Genomic DNA, 17,686 nt, shown 5'->3' with positions numbered 1-17,686 from the left:
ATACTGTATAAGCCAGAGAATTTCAATTAAAGTTCCAAGAGGTCCGGTCTGAATATTAAAAGATAAGATCTGATGTTTTATCAGATTATTATTATTTTTACATTTAGATACATATGTAAGGTTTTACTTGTTTTCTCATTTTATAAAAATATTAGAGGATGTCATGCCGATAGATCATTACCATAAACAACCCTGAACGTTGTGGTGTGAACAGCTTCGTTGTTTTGAAGCGCTGCTTACTTTAAACTGTAGAAACGGTAAAATGGTGCTACAGTTGCTCCAGTTGGAACCAAGCCATGGTCCGGCACTGGACCACGGGCCGCTATTTGAGGACCCCTGGTATAAGCCAACAGCTCTGGGCTATTGTGCCACAGCTCGTTGCTGTAAATACTACACTGTGCACTGGTGGCTAAGCAAATTGAGTTTTGAACACAAGCACATAAATATTGATCCATTTGGATAAATGGACCTCCATGCATGGAGTTTTTTAGGCCATATACTACATCCTGCCAAAGGGCTACCTAATTTGAAATGAACATGGTTGTGTAGATACTGTGCTAGCTGTCATGCTAACTGGGAGTTATTTCCAAGTTTACCAGCTTTGATGGTTTTAACTTTGATTAGCCTGCTTTATGTGACATTTAAGTTTTTTTTTTTTTTTACTTTATTCAACAGGAGGCGGTGCTTGGCTGCTGGCTGAAGTTCAGTGATGGTTCCCAGACCCCTCTTGATCTGTACGATCCCAGTGGTTATTCCCTCACTATTTCTTCATTGGACACAAGGGTAGCATCTGTGCGAAAGACACCGGGGTCTGTCTTTGTTGTGGTCGCTGAAGCCGAGGGACAGGGCTTACTGCTCAGAGCAGAGCTTGCTATCTGCGAGGCCTGTCAGAAATCCAAACGCAAGAGCAAACTAGCTGTGGGCGGAGGCATGGTGAAGGTGAAATTCCCGCCGGATGAACAGCTTGCAGGGACTGGCAAGAAAGAGAGCGACCAGCCCAATGATGATAGCAACTCCAAACTGATCCTTACATCCGCTCTTAACATGCTTCAACGCACCATTATCCAAGAGAGCACCACAAGTGCGATCAAAACGGCGACCAAATCCAATCTTCAAGAAGCAATAGGAGGTGGAGTATCCACGATTAAGTCAATAAACACTATGGGTAAAAATCTCATTACCAAGCCCGTCGCAGACAGAGCGCTAGTCACCATAAGCCCCAGAAGTTCAATAAAGAATGGATATGGAAACCTTCTTGAGAACCCCAACTTCCCGCTACCACCGGAGGAACCCAAGCGAGAACCACCCCTAGTGGAGAGCGATCTGATACAGATGCTTAGCGTGTTTACAGACATAGAAGTCTGCATCTACACGCTAGTAGGACTGTTTTGCTTGGCCGTTATCGGCGTCTTGCTTCACTGTGCCACTAACAGTGCGAGATCACGCAGCAAGAAGTCTCCGCTTCAGTGCCAGGGTCAATCCCAGCACAGGCATCACTGGGTACGCCTGGGTACAGTTGCAGAGCAAAGCAGAGCTGCGCCGATAGCAACTACCTCCAAGCAGGACATGCAGGCTGCTGTGGAGATGCAAAGAGCCGTTCAGATGCAGAATAGCAAAGGCCCGGAGATGAACCAGTTGAGGGAGATCCCAGCCATTGCAGGTGAGGAGAGAACCGCAACTCTGGGACGGAGGACCAACACACTTCCTCTAAGGCGGGATCCGATGGCTCACATGGCTCCAATGGCTGTCAGATCAGCCACCCTGCTGGCAAGGCCCGTTCGTAGCGAACCTCTGCATTCTCCCACAAGTAAAAGGAATCAAGTCCAGTTTACAACCTTCGCTACTCTAGACATCAAACATCTGGCTGCTCTCAAGAAGAGCGGCCAGAACTTCAGCTGGGCCAGCCAACCGGCTGGAGGTTTTCAGGCTGCCAGTATCGGCCAGGGTGGGTTAAATGGTAAGGCCGAAAGAGTCAATCATGTACATTTTTGCAGCCCAGTGGAAGTGTTCGGTCAGACACCGGAATCCACAGAGTCCAATGGCTTTCTTCCAGAAGGTCCATGGCCTGTGGCTACACCAGTGTCAAAAGTGTGACACGGGACAGGGTTGTTTATACAAAAGCTCTATTAGCCTCATTCATGAAACACAAGCATTCTGTGTAAATTGTCTAGAAATCCATTCTTACATAAATTGTTGCATTGAACTGAATACGAGTTTATATGCGAATGTTTTATGAACAATTTAACACAGGAATTGTTTTTCACAAATATGGTCCTGCGTATGTGTGTCTGAAAAGTTTCTCTAAAATTTGATGTAAATGTTTCTGCAACTCTCAACAAAGTTTTTACTTTCCAGCTTTTGTATATTTGTATTATTATTAAAATCATTAGAAACAGATCACAACAAATATTTAAAAAAAATATATATAATATAAAACTTCTGATAATATATTATGAAATTTGTTCTATATTGTGAATCCTTTAATGTGTTTAAACAAGCAAATACATGTAATTAAATAATTGAAATGTATAACGATTGAAATGTATTATAAAAATACAAACTTGTATAATATTGAGCTTATTTAATAATAAATAAGCATCAATTACATTTTTACTTGTGAGTATAACTGCACTGCCAATCAAAGCCCCAATTTTCAGTGTTAACTATTGGTTTTTTGCTTTTATGAATTTATCAAATAAAGTGTCTAACTGTGAATATTTCTATGGTTGTAGTTGTCTTTAATGACACATTGATTTGTGCTCATTGTATCACATCCTCTATGCATGTTAACGCTGACGCATAGGGTTCCTCTTTGTATTAATATGTGTGTTCATCCATTTTATCATTGCAGCAGCACAGCTCCTTATAATGCTCCACACGCCTCCTGATTGTTTCCTGGTTCGGAGGCCTTTATCTAGTCTTTGACCCGTGCTGTGGTTCAGTTCATCAGTGACAGCTTGGAGTGAAAAGAAGAAAATCTCTGCTGTAAACATACCTCTCTGGTTTATTGTGAGACCACCAACCCCAGCTTTGCAACGACTGCCATCTTCCTCCGCCGCAAAAGAACCGCTATCTCTCACCAAGTGAGCACTGCTTCAAATCTTGAAATTGCGTTCCCGTCGTTGCATGTGGAGAAATAACTTGGACTAGGCACCGCAGGACTGTTGTAGATTTGTAGATTAGGGGGAGCCATCTCTAAAATAGCCCCACGTTTCTTCCACAGGAGTTAACAGTGACATTTGAAGGACACCACCAAACATGTTACAAACTGGGGTTGCATCTATTTTCACAGCATAATTAACATTTAACAATTATTCCATATTGCAAGCCGAATGAAATGTTGAAATTTTACATTAGGAGTTGTTCTTCACCAAAAATGGCTTGCAGTTCTATATGCTAATGGGGATAGTGTAGAGCACAGGTGTCAAAGTCAGTTCCTGGAGGGCCACAGCCCTACAGAGTTTAGTCCCAACCCTGCTTCAACACACACACACCTGCAATTTTCAAATTAGCATGAAGGAATTGATTAGCTGATCAGGTGTTTTTAAAAAAAATTTAGGGTTGAAGCTAAACTCTGCAGGGCTCTGGCCCTCCAGGAACTGACTTTGACACCCCTGGTGTAGAGAAATGATTTTACTTTTAGCAGGGAGGGCAAAAACATATATTTTTATGTCAATGTTAATATGTCTAATACTAACAGGATATTTAATTGTTGCATATCACTGATTATATAATATTTTCAGTTTTCCTATTTAGTCCATGTTTAATTAATATTTAGTATTTTACTGGGTCTTTTCAGCTCATGAAAATATTCATACATTTTAATTTGAGATCAAAAATACTTTGACCTCAACTGTTAGTGTAAATATTAAGCACAGCCAGTTTGAGAAGCACTATTATAGTGTTTGAGAGAGGTGAATTTTCTTTCCAAAAAACAAACAAATGCATGCACTAATTCTGACCGTCTAGTTCCTAACTACTTAGAACTCATTTTCCAGGAATTTGGTGAGCATAGCAAAACAAAATACATATCTGTGTGTAGGATGTTTTAAATAACAGCAACGTCTGTGCTATCATTTCAGCCGTCACCTAATCCAGAGCGTCGGATATTCTATTGACAGATTTGCAGGATTGAGGTCATTGTGTTGCTGGATTAACATGCATCAGTGGATCTCCCTCTTCTCTGCCCGCATTTACCGATGTGGGCCAAACACAGTGGATCTGCTCTTAGCTCCTTTCACTTCTCATTTGTGTTTAATTCTGGTCAAAGGCAGTATGTTAAGCCAGTGTAACTGCACTTTTTCAAGTACATTTCAAAGTGTTTTGGATTTATTTGAGATAATGCTTGAGCCATGTTTTTTTTATTTACTCATTTAACTTAAGCTATAATGGATTGGAAGTCAAACATAGAAAATTATAGATAGACATGTATTTTTCAGTGTTAGCTGTAGTCTTTACCACTGCTCGATAAGACCGACCAAAAAATAAAACCTGTGGTTAAACATTCCGGCCTCACTTCACACTTCACACACGTGGGATCCCCTTACAGAGGAACTGTAACCTATCAAAGCAGGCACAACGGCAAGCTTCCATAAGATCATGTGAGAGGAGGGTAAATAATAAACTAAGGGAGAAGAGAAAGATTGATTTTTAATAGAAACATTGATGCAGCATTGAATTTGGTGTGATCAAAAAAGGGAAGTGTGGAAAAGAAAGTTTAGAGGTTACAACTCTGCAGCAAATACATCTTCATTCTTATCTTTTGCTTATTTACAAAATTTATAGTAGAGTTATTGTAACATAATTTATTGATGGTAATATTTTTGCCAAGTTTCGTGAGCATGACTTCTCATAAAAGATAAAATAGAAAAATGATGATTGCTAACCAGAAGGTTGCTGATTTTATTGTGCTCCGCAATTTTTACAAATTAAGATTCAGAAGTGCTTCAAAAACCTTGGCATAGCAGAAGATTTTAAGTTCCTGTTATGTCAGAAGCACATTTTAAAGGTCTTTGGTTTTGAAACCATCTTTTTGAAAATTTCAAAACTTTTATAGAGTGCAACCGTTCCAGAGCTGAAATCACATTCATTTTTTTTCCATAGGGTCACTGATTTTTACCAATAATTCATAAACCTTTAAAGACAGATCTACTGTGACCTCTATGGTTGTTGATCAATGGTATATGGTTTATGGTTTTGAAGCCCTCAGTCCACATTAAAATAATAATTTGTTTACTTAAAAATCATGTTCATCTCTAGGAATTCTCTGTGAAAAACTATATTACCCATGATTATGAAAAGAAATCTCCACCAATCAGTGAATCAAAACAAGCAAATCACGGCAGACGAAGTGCCCGGCCATTTCTATGAAGCTTCATCCGAAATCCCTTACACTTTGGTACTTCTTTGGATTATGTATATTTCTGTAAGTATGAATGTAATCCGGACGTATACAATATGCCATGTTGAATAATTTGTCATGCTGTCAAATGACAATTTTAATTGTGACCTCCCAGCATCACTTCACTCCCACACAACTCCTGTCCTGTGGCCTCATGGGATAGTAAAGTGTCCATTGGAGGTGCACTTCAGAATCTCGAAGTAGTATTTCATCTGGGTACTTTTCACCTGCTGCTTTCTGAAAACTGAGAATTCACACGCACTACTCTTTCACATACTGATTTTCACATGCAATATAGGGAAGTATGCGATTTCAGAAATAATAAAGCTAGTTTTTCTTAGCTCTCAAAATGTGTATGCATAATATTTGTTTGTTTGTAAAGTATGTTTCTACACATACTCAATACCTTTAGATCAATAGATTTATATCATTTTTTAAATGTATGTCTTTCGCAATGCTTTTCTCAAAAATTGCGAGTTTATATCTCACAGTTTTGAGAAAAAATATAGAATTGTGAAATATTACCTCGCAAGTTAAATTGCGAGTTAAAGTCAGATTTGCAAAATATAATCTGAGATACTGTATAAACTCACAATTGCGGAGGGAGGGGGGGGGGGGGATCATGAGAAGTAATATAATCTTGTGAATATATCACTTCTCATACCAAGTGAGATGTAAACTTGGAATTGTGAGGAAAAAAGTTCATTGTTCTTCTTAGGCTGATTGTTTTGTACATTACTGTAATTGGAGAATAAGCGAGGCCTCTGGTTAGCTGACTTTGCTCAAAGAAGCCCGCTGCTTTGTTTGAAGTTTGAAAGTGAGAAAAAGATCTGGAAGTGGTCTGAACGATTGGCTGTCCGATAGATTTGTCTGAAGTATTAGAATATTTGAAAAGAAATCTGCTCTTTGCTCCAGTTGAAGCTATTTAGAGGCTGTTGAACTGCCTGGGCTTGAAAGATTTTTTTACAGTGTATGAAATGTATTCCCCAGAGCTACTGACAAACTCCGAGAAGAGCATTGCAAGTTCAACAAATCTCACTTGAAAGAACAGATGAAGCATTTCTGTGCTTTTTGAAAAGAATATGAAGTCAGCCTGTATTCACTTACACCCATGCTTATTTAATCTAATTATTTTTGCCGAGTCATCATGTTGTGGTTCTTTAAGATTTTACTTAGTGATTTTAGGAGGCTGTTAGAAGGAGCTGCAAATTCTAAGCAGAAGCGATTTCAAACCAGTATTTGCAAATATTGAAAAGATTCAAAGCAAAGGACTGGATATCTACAGCACAGCTTTTACAGTAACGCCACGGGAGGCCTGATGGTGCCCAATTCTCTGTAATTGCCAAACTGCGCTTTCAGCTCCGTGAATAGAGCTGCACAATTTTGTTTTATCTAATTTGTCGAGGAACACATTACTGTTTTGCTCTAGTAGTCAAGTGAATCAATAAAAGGTAAAACCGTAGTAACATGTCAAATCCAGTATGAATAGCTGAACTTAAGATACAATTGGGGAAAAAAAGGGTTGTCTGTAGTGTCAGAATGACATGCATTCATTAAAGCACTTCCTTAATATTCTGACTTGGTTGAACTCATTTCTGCAATTGCCTGATTTGAGGCAATGTCGGAAATGTGGAATTAGCTTTTGTCTTCGGCTGTTTTAATTTGATTTGACACAAGAGAAGCGGGTGGGGAGGTCGAGGGATTAAGGCAGAGGAGCTCAGGGGTCTGTGAAAAGATGCAAGCCTTAAGAGAATGAATGAACAAGGCGAAAGACTATCAAAAAGCTGGATGTTGCTATTTTTTTGGACACATTTTCCCTTGCAGCTTGCACAGTTTGTTTGGAGGCCGTCTCTTGTTTTTGCGTCTGGCAAGTGCTGCTGCTTATTGCTTTGATCCGTGACAGCCAGTTATTTCTCTTCTGTTTCTGAGCGCTGTCACCCGGAGTCAGACTGCGGCCCTACACATGCTGTCTCCAGCAAACATTAGGCCAGTTGTAAACACACAGTTCCCTCTCCTTCACGCTCACTGTTAGTCTCTCTGACACTTCACCCTTTTTGCATGACTTTCTTTTCCTGACAGTGACTTGTGTCCTGAGAGAGCAGGGATAATTGAAACACTTTTTGGGGTTTGCTAAAAATATTTAGACCATATAGCTTTGCCTCAGACTTCTCTAAAAAGTCAGCAGCCAGAACCTGTCAAATCAGTTTATAACTTAATAAAATTAAACTACATGACAATCACAAGAAAGCTTAATTGAATTGGTGCTCAAGAAACATTTATTATTAATAGTGTAGAAAACTGTTTTTGCTGCTTAATATTTTGTGGAAACCATGATATAATCCTTAAAAAAAAAGTATCATCGTCATTTTCAACATTGATGATGCTATCAATTGAGCACCAACGATTTAATTGAAAATTAGAATGATTTCTGAAGGATCATGTGACACTGAAGACTGGAGTAATGATCATAGAAATTCAGGTTTACAATCACATTATTGTAATGCATATTACAATAACACAATACAATAATCATTTTAAATATAATAATAGAAAACAATTATTTTAAATTCAAATAATTTTTTTAAATATTACTGTATTTTTACCTTTTAGCCTTGGTGAGCATAAGAGACTTCTTTCAAAAAAATAAAATAAAAATTATTGACCAATAGGCCTAGTGTATTGATTGTAAATTGTTTGAATGAAGCCTAAATTGGTTCAAACAATGTCTAAAGTTGCTGCCTTAAACATCCAAGTTGATTGTACTTAAAAATGTAAGTAATTTCAACTTAAATTATATTAAACTGACTTAAAAAATGATCTGAATCTTGTATAACTTATGAAAAAAAGTAGAAAACTGCTTAACTTATTTTGATGAGTTAAAGCAATATAAAAACATATGTTGTGGCTTATTGATCGTATATATATAATTATTATAATGTTTTTACAGAGTATTCAGTAGCCCGGATAGCCCAAGTGACGTTGTCGGGAAGGGAAAACCATTTCAGAAAAAGAGCAAAGTACATCTTGATTAAAGATTATGAAGTCAACAGTTTTTTTCCTTACCTTTGGGGATAACATGCACAGATGAATTATTGATAAAAAAAAGCCCAGGAACATGCATTAATAAAGTAAATAAGGTCATGTTGACTTTAAAGGTGCTTAGCAACATTTTGTTCAGAATGAATTTGTTTCTTGTTTCAAAAGGATTTTACATTCAAGATGATAAAATGATGTCGATTTATAGATAGCAGGAAAAATCTAGGCCCCTATTCCATCCGTCTTCGTATGCCTCCCTTTTGTTAATAGTTATTGAATATACTGTGTGTGTATAATTCATCTGGCTGCAGAAGTGAGTAGTTTGTGGTGTACAGGGAGACAAAATAATGATATGACTACGCAGATCAAACCAGGTATTAAAGAGCTGTCACATGAAACGGGAGCACCTGCTGCGAGAGGATGTTTGTGACAACAGGAGGCCCGCAGAAAAGAGACAGGAGGGGGGTTAGGCGTTGACAGGATCCAGTGTTGACACAAACACTTATAAAGAATTCAACTCTTTCAACTCGCGTTGTGCAATCGTTCAGCGGCGGTTGCAAAACATCTCCTGCATCATGCTAAATGTGCCGTGGCGGCAAATCGATCACACAACCGGCAATGATTTCACCTACTTTCACTGTTACAAATGAGAGGGATTCTTGTCGGAGACTCTTCTAATTTTTTAACAATCCAAAAGCATTGTGTTAGAAAAAAAAGTCAAATCATTGTCCTGACACAACATGTGTCTAATTTATCATTTATCCAAAATAGATTTTTTGTTGTTGCTGGAAAGTCAGTGTTTAAAATAAAAAAATGGCCCAATATTTTAAAATCTTTTTACGAGAATTTAAATAATTAAGTTGTAACATGACTTTAAAATATACTATTTGGAATATATTTCCCTAATTTTGTGACTTTATTTTATTTTGAAGTTTATTTCTAATTTTTTTATTTATTAAAACATCACTTTACAGGTGACACTGAAGATCCTCATCATGATACATTTTGATTGTTTATACACTTTGTGTGGTTATAATGAATTCTGTTTACCATGTTAAACAGGTAAAATAGTGGGTTACACTTTATTTCGATGGTCCACGTTAGACATTGTAGGCTACTAAGTAACTTTGCATCAACATGTCAACTATGTCTCACTCATTTGTAACTACAGTACATGTCAACTAACCCACATTAGAGTATTAGATTGTTTGGTTTAGGGTTCAGGTTAGTAGAACAAGTTGACATGTACTTGCAAAATTCCTTATAGTTGAAGGTTTGTTGGTGGAGCATCAAAATAAAGTGTTAGCAGATGTTAAGCTGACAGTCTAATACTCCAATGACTGCTTGCTTGAATGTAGTTGCAAAGTTACTTAGTTGAATGTCTAAAGGGGACTATCGAAATAAAGTGTTACCGAGAACATTGTTCAGTGTTGGCAAATTGGATCGTCGATTTCCAGCCTAGAAGCTCACCAAAACCCTCCCACTCCAAGAAAAACCTGGCCAAAACTTTAACTGCCAAAATAATGTGATAGAAAATATTAGGCTTAAGAGTTCACTCCTGTTATACATCAAGTTTCATAATTGCAATTTTAGTTGATAACAAAAGGATAAAGAGGATCATTTGTATGAGGAAGAATATTACGTAAGCTAATGAATTCCTTCCCAGATAGCAAATGACATCTGGCTCAGTTGTGGCCCACATCACCCACATTCTTCTGGCCAACACACCGCATGGAATGACGGCAATGACTCCTATGCCATAGTCGATCCAGATTAGGCCTGGATATGTATGCTATCTGGGTTGTGGTGCACAACAGAAATGAGTAAATTCTTGTTTTTTGGGGTGAGTGAGTGCTGGTGGATGCGAATGCCTACTGATGTGTACCTTTAGCTCACGGAGGGCCAGTGTGGATGACCTCTCTCCTGCTTTAAACTTCTAGATGGCATGACACAAGCGTTCCCTGTCAAAGCTATTGGTGCCCCGCACGGCCGAGGCCACTATCTGTGTGTGAAGCTGAGCAGATGATTTATGCCCCGTCTACTGCAATGCATCCGCTCACCGATTTTCCCATTAGAGCTGTTTCCAGTACCACATGAAAAACGCATCTACTCTCAAGATTTTTAGTGCTTGATGCTTAAGATTCCCTCGTTTTCACAACATTAAGAATGGCCCAATCCCATAATTGCTTAATCGATGGCCGTCACTTCCTTTGTCTTTGAAATGCCATCGCCATCTCTCCTTCATGTCGAAGGGTTGGCCTCGAGCTCGGTGCTCGATCACTGACTGTCTTTCAGATATCATGCCTTCCTCTTCTCTCCAGAGCACACATTCATTCTGCTGCACTGCAGCTCTGGTGTCAGGTGATCAATGAGGTGCCAGATAAATGCTGGTGACAGTTGGCACCCTGGTCTCTCCAATGATATTCATTGTATGTGTTTTAGTAGTTGATAGTATTGTTACAGAATGTGACTTTCACATGTATAGCACATCATTTACTTCATTTGTGTCATTTTGTTGTGATATTAAGCTTATCTTGTGTATATATCACAAAATTAGGCTGTATTGTGTTTGGTAAAGTTAATTAACCTGGAATAAAGGTTCATTCACTTTTCAGCTTTAGCTCACACAGCTCAAGTCCCCAGAATGATTGACTATGAGATTATTTGACGCGAACGCAATCATATTTAGACATGTTCACAAAACTTATTAGTGCATTGGTAATGTCATGTGGTGATGAGCTTTTTTCCCTCCCCATATTTGGCCCACTCTATCATTGTTGTTGTGACCCAGAAACACATTTTGAGTATGCACTGAATGAAAAATATAATTATTGTTTCTACTCCAAACAGTTGTCAAGATACGGAATGATTCAAATTTGTGGCTGTGTAAAAAAAAAAAAAAATGTTTTTGAGAAAATGATCTCAAAAGGTTCCAAACTATTTTCAGACATTTTTTAAATGAAAGAATTTGATTTATTTAAATATTCGTACATTAAATTATTGAATATATTAAGTAAAAATAAATGCATTTATAATATAGCTGTCAGGGTTTGAAACACGGAGAGAGATGACGTAAGTTGTAAACACACTTTTATTGAACAATGCAGTTGCGGACACACAGTGGAATGGTAAGTGAGACAGTCTATGGCAAATATGGAGAGTCTTAGCTGAATGATTGATTCCGTGATGTGTATTCAGGTGTGGATCCAGGAGAGGGAGTTGAAGAGAAGGAGCCTTGATGACTGGACTGAGACGAGACGATGGGATCCGAGGAGGAATGCAGGTAAGCTTGGGTAAGTAGCGGGTTAGCATAGGAGAGTGTTCACGGTGGGTCTGTGGTCAAGTAATGACGAGATCAGACAACGGAGGTGAGGTGAATGCTGGGTTATAAAGGGAACTGGTGATGAGTCACAGGTGATGGGAATCAGTAATCAGGGGAGTGTGAACGGGTGATTGAAGGAGTGGGAGGAGTCAGTGATGATCTGGGAGGTAATGGAGAGTGATGTGAAGGTGGAATCCTGACAGTACCCCCCCCTCCCGAAGCGGCTCTTGACGCCTGTGAAGGATGCTGTCGGCGGCGAGGTCTACCCCGACCTCTGGGTGCTGGTCGATTGGGATGTTCCTCGTGAAACTGGGAAAGGAGAGTGGGATCCATTACGTCGTCGCGCAGCACCCAAGAACGTTCCTCCGGCCCGTAATCCTCCCAGTCAATGAGGTACTCGAGACGGGGACCTCGCCGCCTGGAGTCCAAGATGGAACGGATCCTATAGATGGGCTCATCCTCCACAGGCACCGGAGGAGGAGGAGGTACGTCAATGGCAGGTGTATCTGAAGGAAGAGGAAGGACAGGGTCAACGTACGGTTTTAACAATGACACATGGAAGGATGGTGAGATGCGATACTGCCTTGGGAGTGTAAGTCTGTAGGTGACCTCGTTCAACTGCCTCTCGATGGGGAAAGGTCCAATGAATCGAGGACTCAGCTTACGACATGGCAACTTGAGACGAATGTCCCTGGTGGACAACCACACCTTCTGCCCAGGCTGATAAGAGGGAGTTGGTAGTCTTCGACGATCAGCCTGGGTCTTGTGTCTCCTTATTGCCTGTTGGAGATGAACGTGAGCTGAGTCCCATACCCCCTCGCTCTGCTGGAACCAGAAGTCGACAGCTGGAACCTCAGATAACTCCCCAGACCAGGGGAACAGAGGAGGTTGGTAACCGAGAATGCATTGGAAGGGAGTAAGACCAGTGGTGCTTTGTCGGAGAGAGTTTTGAGCATACTCAGCCCAGGGAAGGTAACGGTTCCAGCTGTCCTGGTACTGGTGGCAGTAGGTCCTTAGGAAGCGACCGATTTCCTGGATCTTGCGCTCAGTCTGGCCATTGGTCTGAGGATGGTATCCGGAAGAGAGACTGACAGTGACCCCGAGGAGCTGAAAGAAGGCACGCCAAACTCTGGAGATGAATTGGGGACCTCTGTCAGAGACGATGTCCTCCGGGATTCCGAAGTTACGAAAGACTCCCTGGAAGAGGGCTTCGGCGGTTTCCAGAGCAGTCGGCAGTCCTGGTAGAGGGATTAATTTACAGCCCTTAGAGAAACGATCAACGACTACAAGTACCGTGGTGAAACCATCAGATGGAGGAAGGTCGGTCATGAAGTCGATACCGATATGGGACCAAGGACGCTGAGGAATCGGAAGGGGCACCAATTTACCCTCTGGCAGTCTCCTCGGGGTGTTGACAATGGCGCAGACTGAACAACCCTTGACGAACCTTGTTACATCCTCGGAGATGGTTGGCCACCAGTACCGTTGACGGAGAAGCGAGAGGGTACGCTTGCTACCCGGATGTCCAGAGCCCGGTACGGAGTGAGCTGAGTCCAGAAGAGGAGTTCTTAGATGTTCCGGTACAAAGGTACTCCCTTCTGGACCTCCCGGCGGAGCAGGATGGAGACGGTTTTCTTGGTGGATCTGATTGTCAATGTCCCACACAATCGGACTGAGAAATAAGGCTGGAGGGAGGATAGGCACAGGTTCACTATCTTCGTGAGGGACTTGATGAATTCTGGAAAGAGCATCAGCTCTACAATTCTTGCTGCCTGGACGATATGACACCTTGAAGTCGAATCGAGTGAAGAAGAGGGCCCAACGGGCTTGTCTCGGATTTAGTCTGCGAGCTTCTCGTAGATACTCCAGGTTTCGATGATCCGTGATGACCTCAAACGGATGGTTAGCTCCCTCCAGCCAGTGTCTCCATTCCTCCAGGGCTAACTTAATAGCCAGTAGCTCACGATTCCCGATATCGTAGTTTAACTCCGCCGGGGCAAGCTTTTTGGAGAAGAAGGCACATGGATGAAGTACGGAGAGATCCCCCTGCCGCTGAGACAAAACGGCCCCCACTCCTGAGGATGAAGCATCGACTTCCACGATGAATGGTAGATCAGGATTAGGGTGAGTGAGTATTGGAGCAGAAGAGAAGGCTTCCTTGAGCGACTGAAAGGCCTGTAGAGCCGCAGGTGATAAGGACAGAGACTTGGGCCGACCCTTCAGAGCAGTGGTAAGTGGAGAGCTGAGTTGACTGTAATCTTGAATGAAACGTCGATAGAAGTTGGCAAAGCCTAGGAAGCGCTGGAGTTCCTTTACAGTAGATGGTAAGGGCCAGTTTAGAATGGTCTCCACCTTCCTCTGGTCCATCTGGATTCCATCTTGGCTGATGATATAACCGAGGAATTGAACAGTAGTGATGTTAAACTCACACTTCTCCAGTTTGAGGAAAAGCTGATGCTCGCGTAGTTTCTGGAGCACTTGAACGACATGATGATGATGTTCAGCCTGGGAAGATGAGTATATAAGTATATCGTCGATGTAGACGATCACGAAGCGATTGAGGAAGGGGCGAAGGATCTCATTCATATACCCCTGGAATACTGCTGGAGCATTTGACAGTCCGAAGGGCATCACCTGATATTCATAGTGACCGGAGGGAGTCACGAAGGCGGTCTTCCATTCATCTCCGTGGCGGATACGGATGAGGTTATAGGCGCTTCGAAGGTCTAACTTGGAGAAGATTTGGGCGCCTCGGAGCTGTTCCAGAGCAGCCGGGACCAGAGGAAGAGGATACCGAAACTTCACTGTCTGAGAGTTAAGCTGACGGTAATCGATGCACGGCCGTAAGCCTCCGTCCTTCTTGGCCACGAAGAAGAAGCTCGAAGCGGCAGGGGAGATAGAAGGTCGGATGAACTCTTGCTGTAATGCCTCTTCTACGTACTCCTCCATGGCCTTCTGTTCCGGGATGGACAAAGGATAGATACGGCCCTTAGGTAGAGTTGGATCGGGTAGCAAGTCGATTGCGCAGTCCCATGGTCGATGTGGTGGTAATTTGGTGGCCAGCGCCTTACTAAATACGTCCTGGAACGCCCGGTACTCCACTGGAATTTCATACTGACGTTGAGTCTCAGGGCTCTCCACAGAAGTGGAATGCAGTGACACTTCTGAGACATCAGACGAGGATGGAGGGATAATATCCGAAGAAACTTCTGAGGAAGGACTCTCTATTTCAGCGGATGACGGAGAAGGGGTAACCTTGGTGATAGTGGTTAGACAGGAAGAATGACAGTCCGAACCCCATTGGAGGATTTCACCGGTCTTCCAGTGGAGATGGGGTTGATGTTGTATTAACCACGGGCGTCCCAGGATGATTTCGGCTGTAGACTCCTCCAGCACCATAAAAGAGATCTCCTCAGTGTGTAAGCATCCAATCTGCAGAGTTAACATGGGAGAACTGTAACGGATTCGACCCCTTCCTAGCGGTTTACCTTGGATGGTATGAATAGCGAGATCGTACTCAAGTCGTTTCTTGTTCAGATTCATCTTCTGGAGACATTGGGAGGAGATGAAGTTTCCCGCGGAACCGGAGTCAATGAGGGCTTGTACTGGGAAACAGAATTTAGGGGTTATTAGATGGACTTGAGTTTTGATAAGATGTTCGACGCTAGGAGGATGGTAGATTGAGCTTACCGCAAGGCGCGGAGGTCGAATGGGGCAGCTGTTGAGTAGATGTTTGTCAGAAGCACAATATAGACAGAGATGGGCTTGCATTCTTCGTTGTCGTTCAGAACGGGTTAGTCGAGAAGAATCAATTTCCATAGGAATAGGTGCTGGAGGAGTAAGATGAGCAGGTTGGGACGCCGGGGGCGGAGGAAGTGCAGTGGGTATATTGACGTCACAAGCAGTTAGTAGTTGAGAGACTCTGATAGTTTTCTGAATGAGCGCTTCTATGCCCATGACGTCATCGTAAACCACGACCAGCTGACGGATCTTCGGAGTTAATCCTTGACGATATGCAGTAATTAAAGCGGGTTCGTTCCATCCACTAGCAGCAGCGAGGGTTCTGAATCGAAGGGAATATTCAGTCACCGAAGAACGGCCTTGTTTTAGATGGAACAGCTGATCGTGGATAGAGAGGGAAGCCACGGACTGTCCAAACACATCCCTAAAGTGTTGAATAAAATCCTTGCATACACGAATGGTCGGAGAATTGGAATTCCAAAGAGATTGAGCCCACTGGAGGGCGGAACCGGTGAGTAACGAGATGATGAAAGCCACGCGGGCGGCGTCATTATGGAATTGTTGTTCATTCATAGTGAAATATAAAGATACCTGGAGGAGGAACCCACTGCAATCCTCCGCCTCGCCGGAGTAAGGCGCTGGTTTGGCCATGGGACTGGAAGAGGCAGTGAACGAAGCAGCGGGTGAATGCGGAAGTGGATCCGGGGATGGACTGGTTGAAGCAGACGCTGATGCGGTGGGCACTGGGTGAGGAACAGCGTCTCGTGTATCCGATTGCATGTTGTTGGTCTGATCTTCTGTCAGGGTTTGAAACACGGAGAGAGATGACGTAAGTTGTAAACACACTTTTATTGAACAATGCAGTTGCGGACACACAGTGGAATGGTAAGTGAGACAGTCTATGGCAAATATGGAGAGTCTTAGCTGAATGATTGATTCCGTGATGTGTATTCAGGTGTGGATCCAGGAGAGGGAGTTGAAGAGAAGGAGCCTTGATGACTGGACTGAGACGAGACGATGGGATCCGAGGAGGAATGCAGGTAAGCTCGGGTAAGTAGCGGGTTAGCATAGGAGAGTGTTCACGGTGGGTCTGTGGTCAAGTAATGACGAGATCAGACAACGGAGGTGAGGTGAATGCTGGGTTATAAAGGGAACTGGTGATGAGTCACAGGTGATGGGAATCAGTAATCAGGGGAGTGTGAACGGGTGATTGAAGGAGTGGGAGGAGTCAGTGATGATCTGGGAGGTAATGGAGAGTGATGTGAAGGTGGAATCCTGACAATAGCCATTTCATCAGGTGACATTGTTCAAAAAGTTGTATTACTGATGGCGAAACTGATCAAATGAGAGATGACACATTTTGGTAAGTTGTAATCTTTTTCAACATGTATTTTGATGTTCATTTATGTTTTTTCCGTGCTGTAACATTGTACTATAAATGGTATAGTAAAGAGGAAGAGGTGATCGGTTCATGCTTGTTCTGTGCTGCTTTTTAAACGGGCGGCTACAGCATCACTCTACATTAAGAAAATTTACTTCTTTATAGACCGTTTTTATTAAAAAAAGAAATAACAATACATTCATAATTAGGATTTTGTTTTGCTCATCAACGTGTTTCTCCACAAATGGCTCAGACTTCTGACTCAAAATGGAGGGAGTGCATCACATTTTCGTCTGCAGAATTTTGGAATTAAATTCAGTTAGCCTAATTATTGGCATAATACACATTCTCATAAATAAAATAAAAACATTAGTATATAAATGTTTTTGTGAGTAATTTCGATGACAAGATTAAATATCGTTGGTACATTACCATCTACTATGGGACTCTCACACACTCCTCTCAAAACACATTCGCTTGACCTTGATGCACTTCTCTCCCTTGTTGAAATAATTATTGCTATTTCCAGTGCTGATTGGGAGGGTGTTCAAAAAAATGCACTCAAGAATCAAGCTAAAAAGCTTGATCCGTTTTAAAACTGCCGGTTTTGCCTATTTGAGCAATGCATCAAATATACAACCTAACCACTTCATTAGCATGCAGCTGTAAGATCGGTGTCCCTTTTTTTGGGAAACTATACATCAAGTGTGCATGCCATATGTTTGCCGCACATCCATTTTGCACAGTGCCTTGAAAATCATCCGTTACATTCCTAGCTATTCTCTTGGTAGCACTCCAAGTGAAG

At 41.8% G+C, this 17,686-nt stretch overlaps 1 protein-coding gene across 2 annotated transcripts in view; it reads left to right on the top strand.

Annotated features, from left to right (window-relative positions):
• Positions 1-2,721, top strand: part of LOC306984361 (transmembrane protein 132D) — a 27,828-nt gene extending 25,107 nt beyond the window's left edge. For both annotated transcript variants that reach the window (XM_079585655.1, XM_079585654.1), the window contains one exon: positions 676-2,721. In XM_079585655.1, the coding sequence (XP_079441781.1) occupies positions 676-2,094 (1,419 nt within the window). In that variant the 3' untranslated portion in view covers positions 2,095-2,721. The remainder of the gene's footprint in view (positions 1-675) is intronic.
• Positions 2,722-17,686: the final 14,965 nt, after the last annotated feature.

Source organism: Phoxinus phoxinus (assembly GCF_949152265.1).
Source record: "Phoxinus phoxinus genome assembly, chromosome: 17".
NCBI classification, from domain to species: domain Eukaryota; kingdom Metazoa; phylum Chordata; class Actinopteri; order Cypriniformes; family Leuciscidae; genus Phoxinus; species Phoxinus phoxinus.
Note: the sequence above shows the minus strand (reverse complement) of the source record. Positions and strands in the feature narration are given on the sequence as shown.